The sequence below is a fragment of the Oncorhynchus nerka genome, linkage group LG13 (genome assembly GCF_034236695.1).
Source record: "Oncorhynchus nerka isolate Pitt River linkage group LG13, Oner_Uvic_2.0, whole genome shotgun sequence".
Lineage (NCBI taxonomy): Eukaryota > Metazoa > Chordata > Actinopteri > Salmoniformes > Salmonidae > Oncorhynchus > Oncorhynchus nerka.
The window spans coordinates 65,458,479-65,484,081 of record NC_088408.1 but is presented as its reverse complement, the minus strand read 5'-3'; the positions used below and the strand labels follow the sequence as shown (position 1 = coordinate 65,484,081).

The 25,603-nt window shown below is 43.3% G+C and overlaps 2 protein-coding genes across 5 annotated transcripts in view; one reads left to right on the top strand and one right to left on the bottom strand.

The window, feature by feature from the left end:
- Window positions 1-298: 298 nt before the first annotated feature.
- On the top strand, window positions 299-4,146 carry LOC115139890 (large ribosomal subunit protein uL29-like). Its single transcript, XM_029677732.2, has 4 exons — window positions 299-386; window positions 938-1,074; window positions 1,270-1,351; window positions 3,959-4,146. The coding sequence occupies exons 1-4, from the start codon at window positions 384-386 to the stop codon at window positions 4,106-4,108; spliced, it is 372 nt and encodes a 123-aa protein (XP_029533592.1). The 5' UTR covers window positions 299-383; the 3' UTR covers window positions 4,109-4,146.
- A 992-nt stretch (window positions 4,147-5,138) lies between these two features.
- The window catches only part of LOC115139887 (uncharacterized), a 32,635-nt gene continuing 12,170 nt past the window's right edge, over window positions 5,139-25,603 (bottom strand). Inside the window, exons 2-6 of one of the 4 annotated variants that reach the window (XM_029677730.2) lie at window positions 9,529-9,604; window positions 9,266-9,430; window positions 8,847-9,083; window positions 7,840-8,020; window positions 5,139-6,573 (exon numbers count right to left, since the gene is read on the bottom strand). In XM_029677730.2, the coding sequence (XP_029533590.1) occupies window positions 6,051-6,573; window positions 7,840-8,020; window positions 8,847-9,083; window positions 9,266-9,428 (1,104 nt within the window). In that variant the 5' untranslated portion in view covers window positions 9,429-9,430; window positions 9,529-9,604 and the 3' untranslated portion in view covers window positions 5,139-6,050. Of the gene's footprint in view, window positions 6,574-7,839; window positions 8,021-8,846; window positions 9,084-9,265; window positions 9,431-9,528; window positions 11,521-25,603 lie in introns of those variants that run through there. The other 3 variants (XM_029677731.2, XM_065026556.1, XM_065026557.1) reach the window with 3 other exon arrangements.

The following is a 25,603-nucleotide window of genomic DNA, read 5'->3' as shown; positions in this document are numbered from 1 at the left end:
ACATGATGCTTTTTTGAACCTTCTGTTTGATTCCGCTATGTGTTCAACTCTGGTTTTTAACAAAAAAATAAAAATAAATCACTACATATTCTCTTCATTTGCATTTTAACAAGCGCTACCATTTAACTAAATCATTTTTTGTTTCAATTTATTTTGTGAACATAAAGGTTTGTTTTCATAATTGTTCTCCGGGACAGTGTCAAATCTTAATGATTCTAAGTAAAGCAGAGATGCAGCAGAACAAAGTCATTCCCAACCGAATCCACGCCGTGGTGCTGTAGGCATTTCACCCATGCGCAACAAAAATGACGCCTCCGACCGGAAGATAGCTTCTGCGCAAACACGTTTTCGTTCTTTCTTTTCCTGTGGCAGCGTCGACGAACATGGTGAGAGGCTCGTGGCTTTCGTTCAATTCGGGAAAATTGTCCTGCCTATTCCACATAAAACGACCACACTTGATAACATCCATAAGGATGATAATCTTATCTCGCCATATATGTTTGTGATATTTCGAGAAAGGCCCTTATTTTGTCGCTTGTCACCATAAAGACCGAGCGCGAGCTAGCTGAACGCTATTAAGCTAACGTTGGCAAGCTTGTTAGCTACTAGCAAATGGATGGCTAATGTTAACGAACTAATTACGCGTTGGCTAGCTGTCAAACATGTTTCCTAACTACTTCCAAATGGAATGGTTGTTGGCCTACTAACTAGCTACGGCAGTTAGCAATCAATTATTACACTACTTATCAACTTAATTATTTCGATATGTGTTGCCAATTAGAATAGCTAGCGAGATTCATTAGCTATCAGCCCACGTTGACAGTACGTTACTTTCGTGAACTAACGTTAACGTTGCATGGGTAAGTTAGCTAGTTCGTTAACTGTTGGCCAAATCGATTTTCAAAGCTTGTATCTCCGTTCTTTGTGAATCTTACAGGGCAAGATCAAGGCTAGAGACCTGCGGGGCAAGAAGAAGGAGGAGCTGCTCAAGCAGCTGGATGACCTGAAGGTAGAGCTGTCCCAGCTCCGCGTAGCCAAGGTTACTGGTGGAGCTGCCTCCAAGCTCTCTAAAATGTGAGTATTATTTGGACTGCAGAGATTATGCAGTGTCAGCTTGTCATGAGTTGGCTGTTTATGGTGAAAGAATAAGTGGCTTCTCAGTTGTCATTACTATGTTATGCAGGGTTTATATGCAGTAGGTCAAAATGTCTCATTCTGCTAAAAATTTAGCATTTCACTAAACCCATATTTGATCTGTTTCCTCTCCAGTTGTGTCGTCCGCAAATCCATCGCCCGTGTTCTGACTGTCATCAACCAGACTCAGAAGGAGAACCTGAGGAAGTTCTACAAGGTAAGAGCAACCGCCCTCCACTTATTTTAATTTCTTTTACCTTTATTTAACTAGGCAAGTCAGTTAACAATTTCTTATTTTCAATGACGGCCTAGGAACAGTGGGTTAACTGCCTTGTTCAGGGGCAGAACAACAGATCTGTACCTTGTCAGCTCGGGGATTTGAACTTAGAACCTTTTAGTTACTAGCCCACCAACACTAACCACTAGGCTACCCTGCCGCCCCATACCCACATGTATTCAACACTTTAGTTTAACAAACCTGATTTACTGGTTAAAAGCAGAGGGTGGGGGGCCTCCCGGGTGGTGCAGTGGTTAAGGGCGCTGTACTGCAGCGCCAGCTGTGCCATCAGAGTCCCTGGGTTCGCGCCTAGGCTCTGTCGTAACCGACCGGGAGGTCCGTGGGGCGACGCACAATTGGCCTAGCGTCGTCCGGGTTAGGGAGGGCTTGGTCGGTAGGGATGTCCTTGTCTCATCGCGCACCCTGCCGCCCCATACCCACACTGCGCCCTGTGGCAGGCCGGGCACAGTGCACGCTAACCAAGGTTGCCAGGTGTAGCCTCCGACACATTGGTGCGGCTGGCTTCCGGGTTGGATGCGCGCTGTGTTAAGAAGCAGTACGGCTGGCTGGGTTGTGTATAGGTGGACGCATGACTTTCAACCTTCGTCTCTCCCGAACCCGTACGGGAGTTGTAGCGATGAGACAAGATAGTAGCTACTACAACAATTGGATACCACAAAATTGGGGAGAAAAAGGGGTAAAAATAAATTTAAAAAAGTTCTGACCACGGAGTATCTGCCAACATCTTAGGTTTATTTTCTGATTTGACGTGTTGACTTGCCACCGTTTGTCGACACCCAGCTGGTGATCTGCTGTACATGGTGTGGGTTATGGCTTCTTTTCTTAAATGTCAATCTTGACTGCAGTTAAACATGCTGCAGATTAGTTTGTAAAGTGACCCATGTAAACTCAATATTTCAGAACTAGGTTGAGTGCTAATCCTGACTATCAGACCTTGAATTTCCCGACGGCACATGGCCGTCGATGTCCCCTTGTGTGGCCGTAATGCCCCCTAAAGAATCCATGCCGTGTGGCCGTAGTGAACTTGAGCTGAAAATAATAATTATTCCCTTCTCCCGGCTGCCTATCACCGTGCTCCGAAGCACCTCACTTGCATGGTGCTCTCAGATCTAAATTCTTATTAACCAATGCCCGTCACGTGATCAAGTCATTCACACAGGCATCACAGCTCCAAAGTACGCTGTAAGTGAAAACCGACATCAGGGATGAAACAGCACATGTCCTTATCAAATTCTGATGGGCATATAGAAGATGTTAGTCCATATTTACTTTGTCAACCAACAATATGATTAAGCAACCACAAAGGCACTAGCCTATGTCAATCTACTACCCCCCATAGTACAGAGGTTTACCTATTCTATTGGTCAGATTGTTCTTCTGTGACAGAAATAAATATTCCAACCATACTCTGGGACAGTTGAGGGACGCGATATATGGGGCAGCAGGCAGCCTAGTGGGTAGAGCATTGGGCCAGTAACTGAAAATGTTCTAGTTCGAATCCTCGTTCTGCCCCTGAACAAGGCAGTTAACCCACTGTTCCTAGGCCTTCAATGTAAATAAGAATTAATAACTGACTTGCCTAGTTAAATAAAAGTTTTTAAAAATAGATCCCAAATGAATACAAACACTGTACATCAAACTTTTAAAAGCAATGAGGCTGATGCAACAGGTCAGAACGTTTAGCTTAAAATGTTGATCAACTATTAGGCTATTTCTTCACATAAGAGTGAGCAGTTTCATATAACAGATGACAATATACTTAACTGTAGAAAGGGGGAAGATCTAAAGATGCAAAAACAAGCATAGGTTGTTAATGACTAGGATTGTGTATTTGGCTGCTGGAGAAAGAAAGTAGAAAAAAATAGAAATACTGGTTTCAATGGCACATGAGGAAGTGTTTATAAACGAGTCCCCTTAGCATTCCTATGGTCGGAACACATTAAGATATGCCTCATAAAATGACATGTCCAGGTTTTAAACTGGTAAAATTTACCACTGCCTCCTATTGCAAGGAGTTACTAGCTGAATGAACAGTGCCTCAATTATGTGGACAGAATCAAGCCTTTATATATTAATAATGATCCTACATATGTCAAGTATTTTCAGGGGATTCCATGTCTGCACTGGTCTGGACATAACCTATGTGCATTGGCTACAGCCTGTTATCACCTACACTCTGACATGTAGGCTATTTATGTACATTTACACACATTTGTGTTTTTCTTAACAGAATAACTATTGTTTTTCACATCAATTTAATTGCATATTTTGGTTAATGGCCTTGGTGCCCTGGCAGATTGGTCACCTCTTGAAGGCCAAATGGCCCTGCCCCTAAAATCACAAAATTCCAGGCCTCCTGACTATACAGCCCAGCTAAATGCTGAAGGCCAGTTTAAGACCAGAATTGAAGCAAAATGCAATAGCAGCAGTCCTAATCTTGAGTTTTGTTCTGGTTATTTTTTATTATACATCACATGTAGTGACCATGTAGTGTTTATTGTAATTTGACTGAATGTCATGTTTCAGGGTAAGAAATATAAGCCCTTGGACCTGAGACCCAGGAAGACTCGTGCCATCCGCAGGAGACTCAACAAGCATGAGGAGACTCTCAGAACGAAGAAGATGCAGAGAAAGGATCGCCTGTATTCCATTCGCAAATTTGCTGTCAAGGCTTAAGGTTGTTTGTCTTGTACAAATAAATTGACTAAAAAGAGTGTTGTCTTCTGTAAAGGGGTGTCACTCAAAATGGTCTGTGAACGGATGGGGTGTTGATTGCAAACATCTTCAGGGTAATTATTTGGTGAGACATTTTGCATCCTTAATATGCACTGATATTGGATATTATGGTATGCTGAGGATTCTGCTGTGTTTAGAAAAAAAGCTCTTAGTTGGAATTGGGACAACCTCAATGCCTTTGCTAAAATACTGATCTGAAGAATGTAGTATTTCATAGCAGGAATGTAATAACTAGTAAAGACCTGTGGGGTGTATGGGTACTGAATGTTTTGACTAGGTACATAGTGATGATTAAATTAACAAAATCATAAGGCTATATAAACAAGCATTGTACTTCCTGTCATATGCATCATTTATCTGTATTGTATGTGTGCAATATCCTCATAATACTCTGGAACGGTAGGAAAAACACCTGGAAACTCACTAATGTAAAACGGAAAGCTCAAACAATGTCAAAATTAGTAATGAGAACTAAATTCCCTAGGGGTCCTCAAATCCACCCATGCTCAATTACGTGGTGTGCAGACTTCAGAGAATGCTATAGGGTTGATTAATATGTGATTGTGGGAAAGTTAATTAGCATCAGCAGCACAACCCCATAAACTATAGGGATGTACTTGTTGGATTTCCATTATTTGTATTTACCTTTAACTAGGCAAGTCAGTTAAGAACAAATTCTTATTACAATGACGCCAAACCCGAACGACGCTGGGCCAACTTCACCGCCCTATGGGACACCCAGTCACGTCCGGATGTGACGCAGCCTTCATTGGGCTTGTTTGTCATTGGTTAAAACACTGCCTATGGTGTTTTTCAAGTGTTTAATTGAAACCTGGCTGCAACAACCAATGACGTCATACGATGTATTTGGCAAATGCCATTGATCAACAGCAGTACTGAAATGATACGGCTCCAATGGAGCCTGGACTATGACTATAGGATGCATTCTTTTCACCACAAGGGGGCAAAATGTATCAAAATCAAATGTTTATTTGTCATATGCTTTGTAAACAACCGGTGTAGACTAACACTGAAATGCTTACTTACAGGCCCTTCCCAACAATGCAGAATGATTACAAAATATTCCATAACCTACTGTAAGGTATTAACTGAAGTAAGGTAATGTTATTTGTGCCATTTTGGTCATGGAGCCAAATGAGTTGGTCAGAAAGGTTTTGATTTTATAAAGTAATGGGACTAAAGGAAAGCTGAAGTATGGGGTCCTGGGGATAGGCATCACTCAGGCAGTAGTCTATCTAAAATTCTCCACTGCTCTGCTTATGACTGGGAAATGTCTCAGCAGCTGACCATCGCACACATAAACAGTGGGACTGAACACAATATATTGTAATTCCCCATCCGCTTGCTGTTTTCCATGGCATGCATTTGTATTTTCTTATGTCTCTCGTTTCGGTTCTGTATTCACTGCACCATTCGTGTAATGTTATTGCTTTTATGTCTAAAATAATCTGGACAATTGAAGAACCCAGTCTTGACATGAACACAAAGCCCATCTGTGTACTTTGATATCTCATATGAGGTATTTTTAGCCCAGAGCTAAATGTGTAATATACATGCATGTTTACATGCTTTTTCATTAGGAAACCACATTCTCTTTCACCCAAAGAGACCAACACACATATTTGCCTTTTCTGAACAGGAAGTAAGATCGCAATATCATCTTTGCCTCTGGCATTTCCTTGGATCAGGTTATGTGAGATTGTGTTTTTACAATCACAGCTCCCCCTGTAAGGTCTAACCTTTCAGCTGACTATTTCTTATGTTTGGATATGAATTTGGTCTCACTGGCAGGTAAGATATCCCAACAAACCCAAGATATGGATTGACATGGGATTCAATGTGAATGGCATTATGAATGTTCTCATGTCTGATTTGTGTATCTGCCAATATGCCTCTGCAGAACAAACACACTCTTAATCTCCTGGGGTCCAGAAAGGCCCCACACAAAGGTCTTGGTGGTTTTTATTTTGGGGAGTCTGTTCACATGCTGCCTAACAGATGTAGGGGCCCTCCCCTGAACAGCTGCCGGCATTATCTGGAGAGGGTTGCATTCCTGTTGCTGTTCCATGTCATATCCATGAGCTCTCTGCTTTGGGAACACAAGGCCAGTTGTTCTGTAATGTGTTATCCCCTGAAACCTGGGATTGTCAGTGGGCTCCATTGAGTTGAGGTCTTCTGTAGGGACCGGTGGCCTGATGATATCCTCTGAGGGGCCCTGTAGACTGGGGTTTAATGTAGGGGACTCTTGTATTTGGATGGTTTCTTTATGATCCTGTTGTAGACTGGTATTATTGCTAGGGTTCAGCATTGTGACATTTTCTGAAGGGGTCGGTGTTCTGATAATTTCTGTGGTGTCTTGTAGGCCGTTGTTTTCTATTGTTGGCCTGTGATAAATAGATGTATATGATTAGAAAGGAAATAGATGACAAGTTTAGCCTCACTACGTTAAAATGTACTTCTAAACTTCACACCATATGTGTTTCTCTGCCATAATTTGATCAGTGGCTGTCGTATTTCTACACCAGATTTTTTTTTAAAATACAATTTAAATAAAAAATCTGTATTCAGACCCTTTACTCAGTACTTTGTTGAAGCACCTTTGGCAGCGTTTACAACTTCAAGTCTTGGGTATGATGCTACAGGCTGTAGCATCATACCCAACTGTATTTGGGGAGTTTCTCCCTTCTCTGCAGATCCTCTCAAGCTCTGTCAGGTTGGATTGGGAGCGTCGCTGCAGAGCTAATTTTCAGGTCTCTCCAGGGATGTTTGATCGGCTTCAAGTCCGGGCTCTGGCTGGGCCACTCAAGGACATTCAGAGACTTGTCTCGAAGCCACTCCTGCGTTGCGTTGTCTTGGCTGTGCTTAGGGTCATTGTCCTGTTGGAGGGTGATCCTTCGCCCCGGTCTGAGGTTCTGAGCAGGTTTTCATCAAGGATCTCTCTGTACTTTGTTCCGTTCATCTTTGCCTCGATCCTGACTAGTCTCCCAATCCCTGCTGCTGAAAAACATCCCTACGGCATGGTGCCAGATGTCCTCCAGACGTGACTCTTGGTATTCAGGCCAAAGAGTTACATCTTGGTTTCATCAGACCAGAGAATCATGTTTCTCATGGTCTGAGAGTCCTTTCAGGTGCCTTTTGGCAAACTCCAAGCGGGCTGTCATGTGCCTTTTACTGAGGATTGGCTTCTGTCTGGCCACTTTACCTGATTGGCAGAGTGCTGTGGAGATGGTTGTCCTTCTGGAAGGTTCTCCCATTTCCACAGAGGAAATCTGGAGCTCTGTAAGAGTGACCATCGGGTTCTTGGCCACCTCCCTGATCAAGACCCTTCTCCCCTGATTGCTCCGTTTGGCCAGGCGGCCAGCTCTAAGTTGATTCTTGGTGGTTCCAAACGTCTTCCATTTTAAGAATGACGGAGGCCACTGTTCTTGGGGACCTTCAATGCTGCAGAAATGTTTCTAAAAACGTGTTCTCGCTTTGTCATTATGAGTTATTGTGTGTAAAATGATGGGGAACTAAATCTATTTATCCATTTTAGAATAAGGCTGTAACGTAACAAAATGTGGAAAAAGTCAAGGGGCCTGAATACTTTCCGAATGCACTATATGTATGACATTATAACACCTGTATAACACCCATAAATAAAACCATACCTCACATCCTCCTTCTCTATCTCTATATCCGTCTCCTGCTCTTCATCCTCATAGTATGATGAAGAAGGCAGATAAAGATGCAGTGTGGATGATGTTGAGAAAGGCCTCCTCCCCCTCCACGTGTCCTGCTGCTGTCTATGTGTGTCGTTATGTTTGGTGTTGCAGGGCACTCTGGGACATTCTTACAAGAAATGTATAACAAAGTCAGTCAGTCAATGTGAGAGATGTGGTTTTGGAGTGTCAACAGCTACCTTCTGAAACTACAGCTGCAGATGTTTGATATACATTCTTGGCTAATGTCCCAAATACAATGTCTTGAAATGAACATGGTCAGTATATGAGAGATTGAGCACAACTTCATTTAAAGCAGTGTTAAGACTGTGTGTGTGTGTGTGTGTGTGTGTGTATGTGTGTGCGTGTGTGTGACCATTATTGATCAAGGATTTCAAAGGTGACTAATAAAAGCAGCAGCTAACACACAGAGAGGAAATTTCATGTGAACGGGTAATAAAATTGATTGATTATTTATTTGGGCAACCAAAAATAAACCACAGCTGTTTAGCCTGAAGTCAGAAAGGGAAAAGATTAGTTTATCCATGTTATTTGGTTATGTTTATGGGAATTTATGAGGCAGATGGAAGCTTGTGTGTATAGCTCTACTGTTGGCTCATAATTAGAGAACTCTGATCAAAGGGCTTTTTCAATGGTTAGCACTAAGAGTAAACAGCAGCCTCAGTCACCCATTATGACAGTGATGAGCACAGTTTAGCACCAGATGCTGCAGCACAGGTCAGGTCAGCCATTTAAGCAGTAGTAATTGGGATTTTGATTTGCATTTGGTTTGTTACATGCAAAGCTAGTGTTCCTTCCAAGTTAGCTTTGTGGATTAAGGGACTGTGTAAGCAAGCGAAAATATAAACAGGATATGAAAAATTAGGAGATCAAGAAAGAAACAATTTGACAGTTGGAATATATTAGATATTTTCCACTAAGAGAAGGGTGTTTACCTGTCCTGCCCCTGATTTGAGCTCCAGGTCTCTGGCCCGGGTCTCTGCGCCTTCCTCCTCCCCCGGGTGCAGTAACTAGTCTGCTCATGGCTCTGGTCCCCCTCCCTGGGCTGTTCTCCAGTCTACCCAGAGCACTGCTCACTGGCCTCTCTCCCGCTCCTCTGGCATTGCTCTTGGGAGTCAACCTGGCACTGCTGCAGCTGGGCCTCTGCTGCAGAGTGCAGCGGAAGCCCTGGGCTGAGAGAACACAGGTAGAGTTAGAACAGGATCTTCTAATGAAAGTAACAGCAATAGAGTTTTGATATTGCTTTAAAGCACCATAGTCATTTCCAACCCAGCCCTGCATGGGTATTGAATCAGAATGAATGGCGTCTTCTGATTCTGTTGCTGTGGATATTTAGGTATTGCTAGAGTATCACCGTAAAGGCAACTGATGTAGACATCATCTGAAGAGGTGGGGTCTGCTGACGCTCTGAGGGATCGCCTCTGGAAACAGGATGTTGGTCTTTGTAACCAGGATCTTGGCCTTGGAAACCATGCAGAGTGCCCTCGATCCATGCGGAGGCCTCTGGACTGAAACATCCCTATTGATTTATAGAAACAGGCTTTGGTCTCTGAAGTAAATGCAAATTTTCTCTTGGGCTCTTTTAATGAAAGCTCCTAATTAAAATGAAAAGCGTACAGTTAGTTAGAGTGCAGCTGGCTGTGACTCACGGGACAGTAGGTAAAGCAGCACAATCCTTAAATCACCAAAACATCTGCAAAAGAAGAGGAAACATCATTATGGAGCATTAGACAGAAGCATGTTCACATTAAAGCTACAATATGTAACTTTTTGGGCGACCTGACCAAATTCACATAGAAATGTGTGTTATAGATTTATCAAGCAAGTCTAAGAAGTGGTAGATCTATTCTATGTGCACTATTTCTATGCTTTCTATGCTTTCGTTTTTGTATCTTTCACTTTTGTACACCAGCTTCAAACAGCTGAAAATACAATACTTTTGGTTATGGAAAATATTTTTCACAGCGATTTAGATGGTACTATGATTCTCTACACGATACTTGCTTGTTTTGTCATATAAACAAAAATTAGGCAAACTATTTGAATTTTAGCAACCAGGAAATGGCAGAGTGATTTATGTTAATACTGTGTATCAGTGGCCCCCTGGGTGGCGCAGTGCTAGCTGTGCCACCAGAGATTCTGGGTTCGCGACCTGGAGGCCCATGGGGCGGCGCTCGACCTTCGCCTCTCCCGAGTCCGTACGGGACTTGCAGCGATGAGACAAGACTGTAACTACCACCAATTGGAAACCACGAAATTGGGGAGAAAAAAGGGGGTACAAAAATAAATAAATACTGTGTATCGGACAATGTCACAAAAACAATCTGTGTGCTTCTATTGGACAGAAGCCAGCATGTTGTTGGATAGCCAGATTGCTAGCAAGAGTGACAAGAAACTGCAATGTGGGGAATCGTTTCAGATCGTGGGGTGTTTCAGATCGTTTTATCTTGTTCTTGATACCATGTCTTGTTTTGAGGTGTTTTGACTGATTTCATGTCACTGCTAATATGGCTAAAGTGCGCTAGCGAGCTAACCAACAACTGTATGGATGCATTTGAGAGGAAACAAGTGCTCATTGTGCAGATGTAGTTATGTTTTCAATAAACTTTGGAGACAAAATATAGCTTACGTGTTTTAAGCAACTTAAGCCAGCGTTTCCCAAACTCGGCCAAGGGGTGCACGTTTTGGTTTTTGCCCTAGCACTACACAATTGATTCAAATAATGAACTAATCATCAAGCTTTGATGATTTGAAATCAGCTGTGTAGTGCTGGAGCAAAAACCAAAACGTGTTCCCCTTGAGGTCCCCAGGACCAAGTTTTGGACATGCTGATCTAAGCCAACCCAGTTTGTTTTGCCCCATAGTTTTGCAGGCATCAGTTGTTGCTAAACAACCAACACCTCTATACCAGGGAAAGACTGCCCCCTCTCATTGAAGCCACAGATGTTCAAGGCCGACCACGGTACTGCGGGCATTGTTTGCACAAAACAGGATCCATTATAGGAATGGACAAATTATATATATATTTGTGGTCAATCTAATATTAATAATAATATTTGTGGTCAGTCTTCGTGTATATTAAAAAATAATACACCAGATGTATGTCCTTGAACAGATTATTTTAAAATCGCACACAGAAGTTAGAAAGATAATTTAATAGCTAATGGAAGCCTGCAGTACCCCTGTCGGCATTCAATTTTGGGGGGCAGCACTGAGCTTAGCCTGCAACGTCACCTGTGATGCCAATTTAGCAATTTTTCAGACGACCCTGGCAACTTTTTTTTTAAACAGCACCTAGCAACAGATTTAGCTACTTTTAAAAATGTATTTGGAACTTTTAGCAACTTTTTAAAAGTGACTCAAACACTAAAATGCACGCATTTTCCCTCTAAATGACACAAAAAATATTTTCTCTGTCACACACTCGTGCCTGGCTGCAAAATTGCATTGTGAGTGACGTCAGAAGCGGGCCAGCAGCAATTTCAGCAAATTTCAAATCATTGTTGGCTGACTGCAGCAGCTGTAGTACGGGTTCGATGAGCCAAACCCAATGAATATAGTTGGTCATGAATGTTTGTTCTTGAACAAACTTACAACATCAATCAACATATCTCAATCAAAATTGTACAGCCAGAAGTACAGAAAATAATGTAAAATCATATTTTTTGCCGAGCTGACCAGTCAATTTAAGTAACGTTATTGTGTATTCTACGTAATGACGCAGTTTAACGTTATCACGCAATGACATCACAATGTCATTTAGCAACAAATCAACCTGCCTCTAGCAACTTACCCTGAAAATTACATCACTTTCTTGAGTAGCTCAAACTATGCACACAGACAGAATGGGTAATTAGTTATAAATATCTTTGCTATGCATGTGAGAGAAATAGTAATGGCGTCTTTTTGTAGGCACTAACTCCGCCATGGTTCTTTGAACCAAACTTATGTGAAAATGAATGGCGTTATTGGAGGGTTTTTTGTTAAACACAGGCTTAAGAAATCTTATACGTTTTGTTCTATGATATAATCATCAGCTAACATCACTTTTTGAAGCGTTTATTTAATTTTAAAAAGCACATAAAGCAGATAAAGGTTGCTCAATTCATAAAGGTCATGTTAACTGACTGATATTATCCCATTGAACAAAACGTGTCAGATCTAAGCTTGTGTTAACCTCAGACTTTATTTTTGGTGTTTATCCCAGTTCGAGCTCGTTTTTTTTCAGAGTTCCCAGTTGTCTTGAACGCACTGAAGTCGGATGTCGGGATTTCCAAACTCAGCATATGTCTCCTTGAGACTCCAAAGCAGCATTGCTGTTAGCCAGTAGTAGCCTGCTTTTCTCAGATCAGAAAATAGAAAAGCCGATAAATAAAATTGGCCCTGATTTTTTAAAATCCCATTGCAAATAATGCTTTTTAGCATATTCATTGATGGAAATACATTGGACTGGTCATACTTATCACTATATAGGATCATTTACATCATTTTGTGGAATTAAAATTGGAGCATGTGTACAGATTATTTGTTATGTACAGTTGAAGTCGGAAGTTTACATACACCTTAGCCAAATACATCTAAACTCACAATTCCTGACATTTACTCCAAGTAAAAATGCACTGTCTTAGGTCAGTTAGGATCATTACTTTATTTTAAGAATGTGAAATGTCAGAATAATAGTTGAGAGAATTATTTATTTCAGCTTGTATTTATTTATTCCAGTGGGTCAGAAGTTTACATACACTCAATTAGTATTTGGTAGCATTGCCTTTAAATTGTTTAATTTGGGTCAAACATTTCGGGTAGCCTTCCACAAGCTTCCCACAATAAGTTGGGTGAATTTTGGCCCATTCCTCCTGACAGAGCTGGTGTAATTGAGTCAGGTTTGTAGGCCTCCTTGCTCACACACATTTTTTTCAGTTCTGCCCACACATTTTCCATAGGATTGAGGTCAGGGTTTTGTGATGGCCCCTCCAATACCTTGACTTTGTTGTCCTTAAGCCATTTTGCCACAAATTTGGAAGTGTGCTTGGGGTCATTGTCCATTTGGAAGACCCATTTGCAACAAAGATTTAACTTCCTGACTGTTGTCTTGAGATGTTGCTTCAATATATCCACATCATTTTCCAACCTCATGATGCCATCTATTTTGTGAAGTGCACCAGTACCTCCTGCAGCAAAGCACCCCCACAACATGATGCTGCCACCCCCGTGCTTCACGGTTGGGATGGAATTATTTGGCTTGCAAGCCTCCCCCTTTTTCCTCCAAACATAACAATGGTCATTATGGCCAAGCAGTTCTCTTTTTGTTTCATCAGACCAGAGGATATTTCTCCACACGGTATGATCTTTGTCCCCATGTGCAGTTGAAAAACGTAGTCTGGCTTTCTTTATGGCGTTTGGAGCAGTGGCTTCTTCATTGATGAGCGGCCTTTCAGGTTATGTCGATATAGGACTCGTTTTGACTGTGGATATAGATTTTTTGTACCTGTTTCCTCCAGCATCTTCACAAGGTCCTTTGCGGTTGTTCTGGGATTGATTTGCACTTTTCACACCAAAGTACGTTCATCTCTAGGAGACAGAACGCGTCTCCTTCCTGAGCGGTATGACAGCTGCGTGGTCCCATGGTGTTTATACTTGCGTACTACTGTTTGTAATGATGAACGTGGTACCTTCAGGCATTTGTAAATTGCTCCCAAGGATGAACCAGACTTGTGGAGGTCTACAGTTTTTTTCTGAGGTCTTGACTAATTTATTTTGATTTTCCCATGATGTCAAGCAGAGGCACTGAGTTTGAAGGTAGGCCTTGAAATACATCCACAGATACACCCCCAATTCACTCAAATGATGTCAATTAGCCTATCAGAAGCTTCTAAAGCCATGACATCATTTTCTGGAATTTTCCAAGCTGTTTAAAGGCACAGTCAACTTAGTGTATGTAAACTTCTGACCCACTGGAAGTGTGATACAGTGAATTTTAAGTGAAATAATCTGTCTGTAAACAATCGTTGGAAAAATGACTTGTGTCATACACAAAGTAGATGTCCTAACCGACTTGCCAAAACTATAGTTTGTTTTAACAAGAAATGTGTGGAGTGGTTGAAAAACGAGTTTTAATGACTCCAATTTAAGTGTATGTAAACTTTCGACTTCAACTATTTCATTTATCACACATTTACAGATACAGAGCCTTTGAGTGGAAAATCTGTCAGACAGTGCACGAACTGCTGCTTACAGCATATTTTGGTGCTTTCATGACATCTGGGAACTCTGAAAAATAGGCAGATGAGCTTCAGGTCGGAAAAGTTGGGGCCAGAGTTCCCGAGTTGGAATTCCGAGTTGGATGACCGGTCAAAAAGATTTTTCTCATTCGGAGCTCGTTTTTTTCTTAGTTCCCAGTTGTCTCGAACACACTGAAGTCGCTCCACACAGGCATGTCTTACATTGCGTCAAAGTATCCTATCAGATATCCTCTCTTTCTAAATTGCCAAAAATATTTTCATCTCTGTCACATGAAACCACTCACATGTGCAGTGCTCTTTTGACGACGTTATTTTCCCACTAATTGCATTATGGAACGAACATTCGCGCGTAGCCCACTGCCTGGGGCACATTGCTGGCTGTATAATGTGAATAAATAATAGTTTATCAACATTTTAAGCTAAAAGTTGTGATCTGTTGCATCGGACTCATTGCCTTTAATTGTAGTCTTAGTATGAATTTGGAATCTACCGTCCCACAACTGTCCCAGAGTCAGTTTGGAATAGGCTATTTCTCGACAAGCTGACCAAAATAATAGGTAGCCTAAACTTTTCTACTATAGTAGATGGACATAGGCTAGTAATCTTGCTGTTAATCACTGGTATTGTCGGCTGAGGAAAAGCAGATGTGGACAGTTATTCTAACGGACAGATCGCAATTTATTGGGGCGGAGGAGTGATCCAAAATAGGGTGGGTTGATAAACTTTTTTTTTATTGGGCACAGGGGAGGGTAGTGTATTTTTTATCCCTGGTTTACATTTGCTCTTTTGCAGGTTTACTTAAAAATGTCTTCCATCCAAGCCAAATGTCCTCATGTGGTTAAATGCGCCTCCCCTATATCAAGGTGTATTAGTACTTCCCATATGTACTATGCTTTTTCATGTGCTACATTTTACTGTACCACCAACCTGGTCTCAGAGCATTTTGTATTGTTCTGTATGTAAACGTGAGACACCAATTTAGCATGATATGTTCTGTTTGTTTTTGGTTGCATGAGACATATGGCTACTTAAAACCTTGTACAAAGGATCCAACACTTTTTTTCAATTTTCGCCTAAAATGTAGCTTAGGACCTGGAGCAAGGATATGCATATTCTTGATAGCATTTGAAAGAAAACACCTTGAAGTTTGTGGAAATGTGAAATTAATGTAGGAGAATATACTTGTTGTTACTTACAAATATACTTGTTGTTATTTACAAATATACTTGTTGTTACTTACAACCTCATGCTAATCACATTAGCCTACGTTAGCTCAACCATCCTGCGGGGGTGGGGGCACCGATCTTGTAGAGGTTAACCCTTTAACCTAACTCCTGAAATTAACCCTAGCCTAGACCCCTAGCTTAGCTAACATTGGCCACCTAGGCACCTAGCTAGAATTTGTAACATACCATACGTTTTGCAAATTCGGAGCATTTTGTACGTTTTGCAAATTCTTAACATATTGTATATTTGCAAATTCTTAACATATAATACAAATTGTAATTCGTAACATCAAATCATAATCAAATTACATTTTTCACATGCGCCAAATACAACAGGTAGACCTTACAGTGAAATGCTTACTTACAAGCCCTTAACCAACAATGCAGTTAAGAAAAATAAGAGTTACGAAAATATTTACTAAATAAACTAAGGTTTAAAAAGTAACACAATAAGAGAACAATAACGAGGCTATAGGGTACCAGTACCAAGTCAATGTGCAGGAGTACAGGTTAATCGAGGTCATTTGTACATGTAGGTAGGGCTAAAGTGACTGTGCATAGGTAATAAACAGCAAGTAGCAGCAGCATAAAAAATGGAGGGTTAATGCAAATGGTCTGGGTAGCCATATGATTAGCTGTTCAGAAGTCTTATGGCTTGGGGTAGAAGCTGTTAAGGAGCCTTATGGACATAGACTTGGCAGTTGGCACTTCGGCACCACTTGCCCTGTGGTAGCAGAGAGAACAGTCTATGACAATTTTTAGGGCCTTCCTCTGACATCGCCTGGTATAGAGGTCCTGGATGACGCACTACACTCTGTAGCACCTTGCAGTCGGATGCCGAGCAGTTGCCATACCAGGTGGTGAAGCAACCAGGATGCTCTCGATGGTGCAGCTGAATAACTTTTTGAGGATCTAAGGACCCATGCCAAATATTTTCATTCTCCTGAGGGGGAATAGACATTGTCGTGCCCTCTTCACGACAGTCTTGGTGTGGTTACACCATGATAGATTGTTGGCGATGTGGACACCAAGGAACTTGAAGCTCTCAACCTGCTCCACTACAGCCGTGTCGATGAGAATGGGGGCGTGCTCGGCCCTCCTTTTCCTGTAGTCCACAATATCATATCCTACGAAATGGGTGATGGACATCCACAAATGAATACACGTTTTGAATGATTGACAGCATGTCCAATGTTAAATCCTTTTAAGCCTAGAAATGAGACCCTTAAATCCAGACTTGGACCATACACCCGCCAGACTGAATGGCAGGCTAGTGATTGCTTTGCAATGCTTGCAGTTAGTCACTGATTCCTTCCAAACAACTCAGTGTTGAATTTGCGATTTCCAACTTGTTGTGTAATGTTTATGTCCAATGGCCGATGAGCACCGATACGTTTTATCTATAATTTCTCTTCATATGACAAGGGTTGAAAAAGATTTTCCAGTAGATTGTCAACTTGATTCATGATGACTGCTAGCTTGCTAGCTAAGATTTTGAAAGTACGATGTACGATCAGTCCAATCAAAGCTACTGTAGATATAACGTCATTTGACATCATTACCTTCAAACTCAGTGCCTATTTGCTTGACATCATGGGAAAATCAAAAGAAATCAGTCAAGACCTCAGAATTTTTTTTTGTAGACCTCCACAAGTCTGGTTCATCCTTAGGAGCAATTTCCAAATGCCTGAAGGTACCACGTTCATCTGTACAAACAAGAGGACGCAAGTATAAACACCATAAGACCACGCAGCCATCAAAGCTCTCAGGAAGGAGACGTCTCCTAGAGATGAACATACTTTGGTGCGAAAAGTGCAAATAAATCCCAGAATAACAGCAAAGGACCTTGTGAAGATGCTGGAGGAAACAGGTACAAAAGTATCTATATCCACAGTCAAACGAGTCCTATATCGACATAACCTGAAAGGCTGCTCAGCAAGGAAGAAGCCACTGCTCCAAAACCACCATAAAAAAGCCAGATTACGGTTTGCAACTGCACATGGGGACAAAGATTGTACTTTTTGGAGAAATGTCCTCTGGTCTGATGAAACAAAAATAGAACTGTTTGGCCATAATGACCATCGTTATGTTTGGAGGAAAAAGGGGGAGGCTTGCAAGCCGAAGAACTCCATCCCAACCGTGAAGCACGGGGGTGGCAGCATCATGTTGTGGGGGTGCTTTGCTGCAGGAGGGACTGGTGCACTTCACAAAATAGATGGCAAAAAATGATGTGGATATATTGAAGCAACATCTCAAGACATCAGAGTTAAAGCTTGGTCGCAAATGGATCTTCCAAATAGACAATGACCCCAAGCATACTTCCAACGTTGTGGCAAAATGGCTTAAGGACAACAAAGTCAAAGTATTGGAGTGGCCATCACAAAGCCCTGACATCAATCATATAGAAAATGTGTGGGCAGAACTGAAAAAGCGTGTGCGAGCAAGGATGCCTACAAACCTGACTCAATTACACCAGCTCTGTCATGAGGAATGGGCCAAAATTCACTCAACTTATTGTGGGAAGCTTGTTGAAGGCTACCCGAAATGTTTGTTCCAAGTTAAACAATTTAGAGGCAATGCTACCAAATACGAATTGAATGCCATGTAAACTTCTGACCCACTGGGAATGTGATGAAAGAAATAAAAGCTGAACTATAGCACTATCTCTAGTATTATTCTGACATTTCACATTCTTAAAATAAAGTGGTGATCCTAACTGACCTAAGACTGGGACTTTTTACTTGGATTAAATGTCAGGAATTGTGAAAAACTGAGTTTAAATGTATTTTGCTAAAGTGTATGTAAACTTCCAACTTCAACTGTATATGGATGTTACATTTGACTTCATTGGTTGGTTATGTAGGCTTCTTCTAACCCATTGCTTTCTACTACATATAATAATACGATTCAATTATATCTTTACATTAAAAACCAAAGTCTATCAGAATTCCAGTCATTCCAATACATGTTATATCCATTGATCTTTAAGAATGGGACTTGGAAATATGGAAGTATAGATTAGCCAAATTAATTTACTCAAGCATAACCCCAAAACTAAGCATTTATTAGCCAGCCCTATTCTGTTTGATTCGAGTTGGGAAAAAAATACTGCACTCATGAAATGGCATGCTTTGAGCACGACTGAACAGTGCTATTTACATGTGAAAAATTAATGCCATATGCTGCATTTTCTATAGGCCTATTGTTAAACCTTTTGTTGGTGACACTTTGATGTCTTGATAATATGCAGCTGTTTAAAGGGCAAATCCACAGATGAAACAATAACAAAATGGACACCCCGCCTCTGTTTTGGTAAAAAGCTCAGGGATGGGCCTGGAGAAATGTAACCACTCTCAGATTAATAGACAGAGCTATGGATGCAAGAACTAACCATCCATGATATCAAATGTATTGGTTTAACCATGTTTTGAAGCTATACAGTGTTTGTTTACATTTACAAACATTGGAGAAAACAAGCTTATATTTTGGGTTCTTAATGGAGTGTGACAGTTGAACTAAGCTCATGAGGCATTTATAAGTTATATTCTTCAGGAATCAATGGATATATATATATATATATAATTTACAAGTCCAAAAATTGATGTAGCAACTACAGATTACCCGTTTATGTCTATTAAATGTGTGCGAATTTGAACATGTGTCCATTAGGCCTATGGATAAAACATTTTTATTAGCATGAATTATATTGAGCTATAAAAATCCCACTTTTATTCCATAGGCTGGGATCCGCACTGTGCAGCTGATGCAAGAGCGCATTTTTCACTGGCTGTTCACTGGTTTCAAAAACAATGATAGGCAGCTTAATCTTCTTGAATTCAACCATTATTGGGTTCAAATACACATTTAGATGTGTGAACAGCCATCCACAACAACCACAATCTGTAAGGCGCTAATAGCTAAATGAGAGAGCAGCAGTGTGATTCACATCAATGCGCTATGTAGATAACAATAAGTGATATCCGTATCACCGTAGATTACACCACCGCTGTCATCCTTACCTCCAAGCGTTTATTCAAGTTGGATAATCTCTGGATGCCAACAGAAGTCGTACCATTGGAAGACATAGCTTGGACTGTATCCTAGAAAAGCCTATTCCTGCTCTTTTCCCGCTATCTATCAAACCCATTTGGTGTGTCATCATAGTGGTCTCTGACGCGTGGTCAGACTCGCTCAGGTGGAACAAATTTAAACTTGCACCTTTTTTCAATGCTGATTTCAATGTCATTGAGAAAACAAGAGAAGTGACAAATATTTTTTTTCTCAGCAAACCTCCTTTCTGAATTTAAAAGTAATCACCAAAGTAATCATCTAGTTTTTCAAAAGTATCTGTAATCGGATTACAATATTTTTGCAGGTAATGTAACGGATTGCAGCTACCGTTTTTTTGTAATCCTTTACATGTAATCCATTACTCCCCAACCTTGGTCATGCCTACACCTGATCCCCCGCTCCAGTGACGTCTACCGGCCCTGGCAACTATCATTGTGCACACCTGCTCCCCATCATTACGCACACCTGGACATAATTATTTCCTTGATTACTCTCCCTTTATTTAGCCCTCAGTAGCCATCAGTCACTAGGTAGTATTGTTTACATTCACGTTCTGTACACTTCTCATGTTTTGTTTATTTGAGTTGATCATTATTAAACTCACCTTCTGCACCTGCTTCCTGACTCCCGGTGTATAAGTAACAGAATACTACCGCTTGATACGGAAGCAGAAGATAAAGCCATCTTCCAGATGGTCAACGAACAGGGTCATCTAAGCAACCAACACCACGACCAGCTGGAGCAATTGGGTATGGCTATGGAGGAGGTCCTTCGCATTCTCCACCGCCTTGACAACACCAGAGAAGATCTTCATACCATTATTAGAGGGCCCTCTACAACAGGTCGTCACAGTGAACCAGTCCCCCAGCCTACGTAGCAGTCCGCCCAGGTCAGCCATGCCCGACTGTCCCTTCCGGAGAAGTATGACGGCACTCCATCGAAATATTGTGGTTTCCAAGTCCAGTGCTTCCTCCATTTTGTAAATCAGACAGGAGCCCCTACCCCCAAAAGGTCCAAGGTTGGTGCTTCATGGCTCTATTCAGGGCGGTCTTCGATCATCCTCCAGAGGGCAGAGAGTGAGGTGAGTGGCTTCTCCAACTCCATTAGGGTGCTCAGACTACTGCGGAGTACGGAGGAGTCACCTTTCGGACTGTGGCGGAATCCAGCGGATGGAATGAGCCGGCACTCCGCACCCTATTCTGGGGGAGGACTGCGCCAAGAGGTACAAATGGAGTTGGCGTATCGGGATGACAACTTTTCCTTGGACACACTCATCGCAATGGGCATTCATTTGGATAACCATTTTCGGTGGTGCCGATGCCCACCCTGCCACTCTTCTCCCTCCTTCGGCCATCCTGAACCCACCGAGATGGGGTCCACGGAGCAGAGCGGCATCGCCAGAGTCATTGTGGTCAGGAGAGGCTTCAGCGATGTCCGGTGTGCCCCAACCCGGGATCCATGAGAGCAGAGGGGCGGCCCTTTGATCATCCATTTCCTGGGAAAGGCATGAGTACTCCGTTGTTTTCCGCCAAACCGTTCCTGGTTTTCATTTCACTGGTTGGCTGTCCCTCGTCGTGTTTATACCTCTGTTTCTATCTAGAGGATTTCAGTGCCGTGGGGCATTTCATTGACCAGGCCCTCATCTATATGAATATTTCCTTGCACCCACTCACCTCTTTCAGTCCACGCCCTGGACAATCGACCAGTGGGATCCGGCATTATCGCACACGTCACAGCACCACTCATCTTCACTGTGGGATCCATGCACCAGGAGAGCCTTCCATTCCTCATTATCACTGCACCAGTGCACAAAGTCATCCTCGGCCTCCCATGGCTCCAATGTAATGACCCCACCTTCTCCTGGTCGAGGATGGAATCCCGGATGCTGGAGGACCTGCTTTCCCTTGCCCCGCGGTTCCACGTCAGTTGAGAGTCCTGTGGTTTCCATCCAGCCCGACATCCCGGAGGTTTACCAGAATCTCTGGGTGGTGTTCTCCAAGACCCAAGCCACCTGTCCCAAGACACCTGTCATCGCGCCTGGGACTATGCCATCGACCTACTAGAAGGTTCTGCGCAGCTGCGTCTTCCCTCTGTTGGTGCTGAGTCCGAGGCCATGAAGTACATCTAGGAGGCTCTCCAACAGTGTTTTGTCCGCTCATCCACCTCTCCTGCGTTGGTAGGCTTCTTTGAAGGATGGGGATCTCTCTCCCTGTATCGATTACAAAGGTCTCAATTCCATCACCACAGAACTGTTCAATGGTGGCTAGAGGTACCTCTACCCTCTCCCGTTGGTACTGGCCACCATTGAACAGTTCTGTGGGGCCCGTTCTTTTATGACCCTGGACCTACAGAGCAGCTACAATCTTATCCGCATCTGAGAGGGGGGATGAGTGGAAAATGACCTTCAGCATGGCGTCTGGGCACTACAAGTACTTGGTGATGCCTTATGGACTATCCAATGCTCCGTCAGTGTTTCAGGCCTTCGTGAACAAGGTGTTCCCGGGACATGATCGGGTGCAAGGTGATCGTGTATATCAATGACATCCTGGTCTACTCGGCCACCTTGGAGGATCACATCTCTCTCGTCCGAGTAGTCCTGAGATGCCTCCTGGATAACCACCTTTTATGTTAAAGCTGAGAAGTGCCAGTTCCATCAGGTCATTGTCTACTTAAGGTACCGGATCAGCCCACAGGGTTTTTAAACATTTATTTTACCTTTATTTAACTAGACAAATCAGTCAATGACGGCCTAGGAACAGTGGGTTAACTGCCTGTTCAGGGGCAGAACGACAGATTTGTACCTTGTCAGCTCAGGGGTTTGAACTTGCAACCTTCCGGTTACTAGTCCAACACTCTAACCACTAGGCTACCCTGCCGCCCCATTGAGTATGAATGAAAGGAAGGTTGAAGCAGTTAGGTCATGGCCAGTCCCAACCACCATAAAGGGGCTCCAACGGTTTCTGGGGTTTGCCAACTTCTGCCGACGCTTCATTAAGAACTTCAGCTCCATCGCCTCTCCTCAAGGGTAGTCCTCGTAAGTTGGTGTGAAGTCCTGCAGCCGATGAGGCCTTTCGCCTGTTGAGCGGGCGTTTCACTTCCGCCCCATTGCTGAAACACAGATCATACGCTGCCCTTCGTGGTGTGGATGGACGCCTCAGGTGTGTGTGTGTGTGGGAGCCTTCCTGTTCCAACGCTAAGGTAACCCACAGAAATTGTATACATGTGCACACATCTCAAAGAAATTGCCTCCTGCAGAGAGGAACTAGGACGTTGGCGACCTGGAGCTCCTGGCGGGGTATTTGGCATTAGAGGAGTGGGAAACACTGGCTGGAGGGCACCAAGGAGCCATTCCTCATCCTCACCGACCATCTGAACCTGGAGGACATACAGACGGTGAGTCGGCTGAACCCGAGCCAATCAAGATGGGCCCTTTTCTTCACCAGATTTAACTTCACCCTGTCATAATGCCCAGGTTCTAAGAATATCAAAGCCGATGGCCTGTCTCATCTCCACAATTCGGGAGAGGTTCTGATCCTGAGTGTGCCCATCATTCCACCCTCTCAAGTTGTTCCTCCCGTGCTTTGGGACATAGATGTGGACATCTGCCAGTCTCTGGAGAGGGAAGCGCTTCTGCTACCTGCCCTTCAGAGCGCACCTACGTCCCTACGGGGTAAGGGATCGGCTGCTGACCTGGGTACACAACCCTCGCCGCTGGATGCCCAGGTATCACCCGCACCATTCAATATCTCTCTGCTAAGTATTGGTGCCCCACCTTGGCACGGGAGGTCGCCAGCTATGTCAACTCCTGCTCTGTATGTGCCCAAACCAAATCTCCCCCAGCACGCTCCAGCAGGGAAACTCCTTCTCCTTTCACATGCCTCAGTTGCCTTGGCCCCATCTGTCCATAGACTTCGTCACTGATCTCCCCCTTTCTAATGGATTTACCACTATGGTTGTTGTTGACAGATTCTCTATGTTTTGCCATTCTCTATGTCCCTCTCTCTGGTCTACCCACCGCTCTCCAGGTCGCTAAGGTACTATTCCAGCAGGTCTTCCGGTACTATGGCCTTCCGGAGGATATCGTTTCCGACCGTGGTCCCCAAATCACGTTGCGGTTCTGAAAAGCTTTTATGAAGAAGCACGCGGCGTACGGTCAGCCTCGCATCCAGGTACCAGCCCTTGTCCAATGGTGCAGGTGGAGAGGATCAACCAGGAGCTGGGGAGGTTCCTTAGAAGTCACTGCCGGGACCGACAGGGGGAGTAGGCTCAGTTCATTCCCTGGGCGAAGTATGCCCAGAACTCACTTTGTCACTCCCTTCCAGGAGCCCTGGCTCCATGGACTCCAAGCCATACCGAGGCCCCTGCAGTAGTCTGCCAATCGAAGGATCAGGTGGACCGCCACCGCAGTGAGGCTCCTGTGTTCCATCCTGGTGATCGCGTCTGGCTCTCCACCAGGAACTTCCCGCTATGCCTCCCCTGCCGGAAGCTGAGCCCCCGGTTTTTGTGGCCCTTCAAGGTCCTCCGGAGGGTCAATGAGGTCATTTATCGTCTACAACTCCCCACCAACTACCTCACGCCCCTCAGGCCGGTGGTTCCTGGTCCCCTGGCTGATGCTGTCCCCCGCGACACCCCACCACCTCCCCTGGACATCGAGGGGACCCCCGCCTATGCCGTTCGGTCCCTCCTGGACTCCCGACGTCATGGGGGTCAACTCCAGTACCTGGTGAACAGGGAGGTGTATGGTCCTGAGGAGTGCTGTTTGGTCCCGGTGGCGGACATCCTGGACCCCAACATCGTCCAGGATTTCAATCTCCGCTGTCTGGATTTACTCGCTCCTCGCCTTTGGGGCCGTCCTGCGGACAGAGACGCGTGTCGGGGGGATACTGTCATGCCTACTCCCGCTCTTGCCGTTGCCGGTCAACTATCCACCGGCCCTGGCAACCATCATGCACACCTGGACATCATTACTTCCTTGATTACTCTTCCTTTATTTAGTTACTAGGTAGGTACTAGGTAGTAGGGTTTTCTGTTTTATCTGCATTTATCATTAAACTCACCGTCTGCACCTGCTTCCTGACTCCCTGCGTATATGTAACTATAATGGCCTGCTTATATTTTCAACAATGGCTTGACTTAATTTTGATATTGCCTTTGAAGGTGTGGATATTATTAAGCTTCAGCTACTGCAAGCCTATGATATGAAGGCAGTGTGCACTGGCGCTCCAATTGATTCTGACAGTTGAATTTAAGGTCAAGAATGTTTCAGGCCAACCAGAGTTACTCCTATACTATAATGCTAGTCTTTAAATAAAATATTTGGATCAAATGTACAAATTAGCCTCCTTCTGTATAGGACGCAGTAGCCATCTGACAAAGAAATGCATAGCGGTGTCGTAGCATGCTACCGACATCTCTCAGGCCTTTCCAGAGATGTTTGGGCGGGTTCAAGTCCAGGCTCTGGCTGGGCCACTCACGGACATTCAGAGACTTGTCCTGAAGCCACTCCTGCGTTGTCTTGGCTGTGTGCTTAGGATCGTTGTCCTGTTGGAAGGTGAACCGTCCCAGTCTGAGGTCCTGAGCGCTTTTGAGCAGGTTTTCATCAAGGTTCTCTCTCTGAACTTTGCTCCGTTCATATTTCCCTCGATCCTGAGCTCTATGGACAATTCCTTTGACCTCATGGCTTAGTGTTTGCTCTGACGCACTGTCAACTGTGGGATCTTATATAGACAGGTGTGCCTTTCCAAATCATGCCCAATCAATTGAATTTACTACAGGTGGACTCCAATCAGGTTGTAGAAACAACAGGATGATTAATGGAAACAGGATGCGCCTGAGCTCAATTTCAAGTCTCGTAGCAAAGGGTCTGAATACTTATGTAAATAAGGTATATGTTTTTCATTTTTAATACATTAGCAAAAAATCTAAACCTGTTTTCGCCTTATCATTATGGGATATTGTATGTAGATTGAGGACATGTTTTTATTGAATCCATTTTAAAATAAGGCTGTTTATTTTTTTATTTCACCTTTATTTAACCAGTTCTCATTTACAATTGTGACCTGGCCAAGATAAAGCAAAGCAGTTCCATACATACAACAACACAGAGTTACACATGGAGTAAAACAAACATACAGTCAATAATACAGTAGAAAA